Source organism: Austrofundulus limnaeus, unplaced genomic scaffold, assembly GCF_001266775.1.
Source record: "Austrofundulus limnaeus strain Quisiro unplaced genomic scaffold, Austrofundulus_limnaeus-1.0 Scaffold505, whole genome shotgun sequence".
In the NCBI taxonomy this organism is placed as follows: domain Eukaryota; kingdom Metazoa; phylum Chordata; class Actinopteri; order Cyprinodontiformes; family Rivulidae; genus Austrofundulus; species Austrofundulus limnaeus.
Genome location: NW_013952907.1, coordinates 297811 through 301307, shown reverse-complemented (window position 1 = coordinate 301307; position 3497 = coordinate 297811). Strand labels below are relative to the sequence as shown.

The following is a 3497-nucleotide window of genomic DNA, read 5'->3' as shown; positions in this document are numbered from 1 at the left end:
GGTGTGGGGGAAGGGGGGTGCGCTCTGCCATGAGGAAGTTCGGCTTAAAGACACACCCCAGGGGCGTTTCTGTTACCAAAAGTCGTGTCTAGTCCCCACCTGTCGTTTTCCTCCTCAGCATGGCTGCCTAAAAACGCTGCAGGATTTCTCAAACGTGCATGAATGAGTCAAAGCAAGGCTTGTTTTTTTATGAGAGTGTAGCATTATAACATGATATAAAACTCAAAACAGTTGATTTTACATGATATTGCCCCTTTAAGATAAAACATTATTCAATTGGTCCAGTTAAGGAAGAAGCTCAGCCTCCTTCTCTCTTGTCTGCAGTCAAACAGATTTATCATCTTCCTTTGACCCAAGGCTTTGTGACATGGTGTGGGAACAATCATCTCATCTTGAATATGAACAAAACGAAGGAGATGATTGTACAAAGAAGGGAATCTTCGTAAAATGAAGATCATTATGGACAACACTGAGCACCCTCTTCATCAGACTGTCACACTACAACAGAGTCTTAAGATCCACTGTAAGATGAATTGCTACAGGACATTCTAACCTGCCAACAGTCATCAGTATCAATAACAACTATTTGAAGAAAACAGATAATATGATTTACAATAGCATTTAATTTACCTTTGGGATTAGTGAAGTATTTTTGAATTGAATTGAGTCATTAAAGCTTGTGACAGCTTCCTCCAGGTCTGTGGAGTTTCTGTCACTTCTGTATATTCACCAAAACTTCACCACTGGAGGACTTTGTTATTTAAAATGGTTTTATTTTCTGCAGCAAAGGATGTAGATCAGTTTGTTTCAGACCCTTTTTTCTCTCTTGGCTGCATCAGTGAGGCAAAGTTTGGAGAGTCTAACTCAGTGGGACTCAGGCCTCCTGTACACAGCACCAGAGTAGAGATTTTCAGGAGCACCCTCATGTTTGTGTGAAAAACCCTGCTGGTGTTAAACAGCACATGGGCAGATGGGTGACTGAAGGCTGAACTGACAACAGTTAGACTAAATTACACTGTTACACTGTCAGTGTGACAGCTGTGTGGCTGTTATTGTGTTACAGCTGTTTGAACATAACTGTGATCATGCAACCACTGTGCGATCAGTGCACGAGTCAGACCAGCGTTAGGTGTTGCCAGATAAATATGAAATACACTTTATGTCCCTACTTTTCTGTGGACATTTTCACCAATTACAACACTCACCTCAAGCTGCAACAGCCTCACTCAGATGTGTGACATTTTGGGTCAATATACAGTCATTTAAAAGGGGCTGTTGAACAGTTTATCATGTTCTGTGACAGCAGATCTATGTAAACATGATTTTTTTGTTTGTTCACACCAATAATTCTAAAAAATAAAAAACACTGACGTTTCCAGAAAACCTAGTGTAAACAGCCTCAGACCAGCTCAGCTGCACACATCTGATAGATTTGTTGTTTAATGCTTTAAAGTCTGTCCAAAATCTTAATAATCACAAATGTGTCATCTGTTTGGCCACAGCCCTAATGTGCACGTACCATACGTGTTGATGTTGCTGTGTTGCAGTTGGAGATGTTCTGTGAGGTGATGACGATGCAACAAGCTGGATATGTCATGTTGATGGACTACCTGCAGAACAACTACAGGGAGCAGCAGGACAAGTTCACGGGTCAGGTGTTCTCCTCCTACACAGGGACTGAGGAGGTCCACACTCCAGGTTGGTCTCGTCCACATCTTTTATCTCTCACTACAATGTGCACCAAAAGTGTCACTGATTATTCTTTCACTAGCAGCAGTACATTAAAAACATGTTAACATATTGCCTTCAGGCCCAGGCCTCCCTTGAAAAAGAGATCTGAGATCGCATCAGGACTTGCCTGGTTAAATAATGGTAAATAAATAAATAAATGTGTGTATATACACACTGAAGTAAAATCAGGCTCCAGTGTTTCTTCAGAATAATGGGATTTATTTAAAACTACAGATGCTGCCATCTAGTGGTCAAACGTCTGAAGTCTTTCAGTCCATTGCGATCTTAAATAGTTCCTTTTAGTTTTGCTGAGAGATAAATGAAAATATGTGGATTTAATTTGTATGTTGGAGTTCTTCTTCTCAGTATTAACCCTTTGTTGGAGTGCAGCAGAGTATATTTAGCAGGTTATTAGCAGGGTTTGGAGTTGCTGGACGTTCTGCAGAGAAGGAAGCGTGCCGGTGTTTGGAAAGCTTAAACCCCCACCGTGGTGTTTTTGGACTGATCCTCGGATCCTTTTAATCTATGATAATCCCAGACCTGAGAGTGTCTGTCATCTGTGTTGCTGCTAAACTACCTTTGACCTAGATGTGTTCTGAAAAACTGGAAGGAGACATTTTAACACCAACTTCTTTAGTTTTTCTTGAAATAATGTTTATTATTAGAACATCTCATCAGATCATTCCTCGCAGCATGTTAGCAGTTCTTGTTATTGGAGCTGAGGTTAAATCACAAAGATGAACAAGATCAGTTTTTTTTTCTGTCAGCAGTGGATAAAAACTTATCTGTTAATACACAGATTTATAGCTGACAAATCTTTTAATTATAGAGGAAAGAAAAGATTCTGCTGTGAGACTCTGAGACTCCATGTTAGAACTGAACTTCCTGTTTTTCTCATTTGTTTCTGTTTAGTTCTGTTCAAGTTTGATAGCTTTTCTTAGAAAGACAACATTTTTTACATTATTTTAGAATTAGTTTGCTTTGTACTAATCATTTAGATTAAAGAGGACTTTTAATTGGATTTAAATCCAAGTCTGACTGTTTTAACCTAAACTGGATTAAATGTAATTAGATATGAACAGAACAACCTGGGATTAAACCAAATTTTTCATTTGGTTTAAAGCGGTGCCATTCAACTAAATTGCTCCAGGGGCCACAGTTATGCTGCGTTCACACCAAACGCGTTTTGAGCGGCCAAAACGCGCAAAACGCCTCAAGTTGGACGCACTGCTTGGACGTATGTTCACACCGGAATGAGAAGCGGCAGCTGCGGCGGCGTCGGGGTGTGGGAGGAGCCTCTTGATTCTTTTTCCGGTCTGGTTTGTTGTTGTGTGGTAAAATGGCGGATGAAATGGCGAACGATATCGAGACGATCGGCTTGGTGTATCTACTGAGTAAATTAGCACGGCGACGACGTGCAAGACGCAGTGTCTGGGTTCATGAAACAATTCAGAGGCGTCCGGACTTTGGTGAGTTTCACCATTTAATCCAGGAGCTGCGCTCGGACGAGCTGCGCTTTCAGCGGTACTTCCGTCTGAGTTGTGCCCAGTTTGACGACCTGCTGTCCCGCGTTGGTGCCCGCATCACCTACCAGGACACCAACTACAGGCGTGCGATTCCAGCAGAAGAACACTTGTCCATCTGTCTCAGGTTGGTCATTTTCATCAACAGATAAATTGAGCTGTCTGTGTATCTATCAATGTGTGTGTGTGTATGTATGTATGTATATCTATCTATCCATCCGTCTGTCTATATATATATATATA

At 41.1% G+C, this 3497-nt stretch overlaps 1 protein-coding gene across 3 annotated transcripts in view; it reads left to right on the top strand.

The window, feature by feature from the left end:
- ptprz1a (protein tyrosine phosphatase receptor type Z1a) overlaps positions 1–3497 on the top strand; it is a 98557-nt gene that overhangs the window by 36816 nt on the left and 58244 nt on the right. For all 3 annotated transcript variants that reach the window (XM_014025855.1, XM_014025854.1, XM_014025856.1), the window contains exon 8: positions 1548–1698. In XM_014025855.1, coding sequence (XP_013881309.1) covers positions 1548–1698 — 151 coding nt within the window. The remainder of the gene's footprint in view (positions 1–1547; positions 1699–3497) is intronic.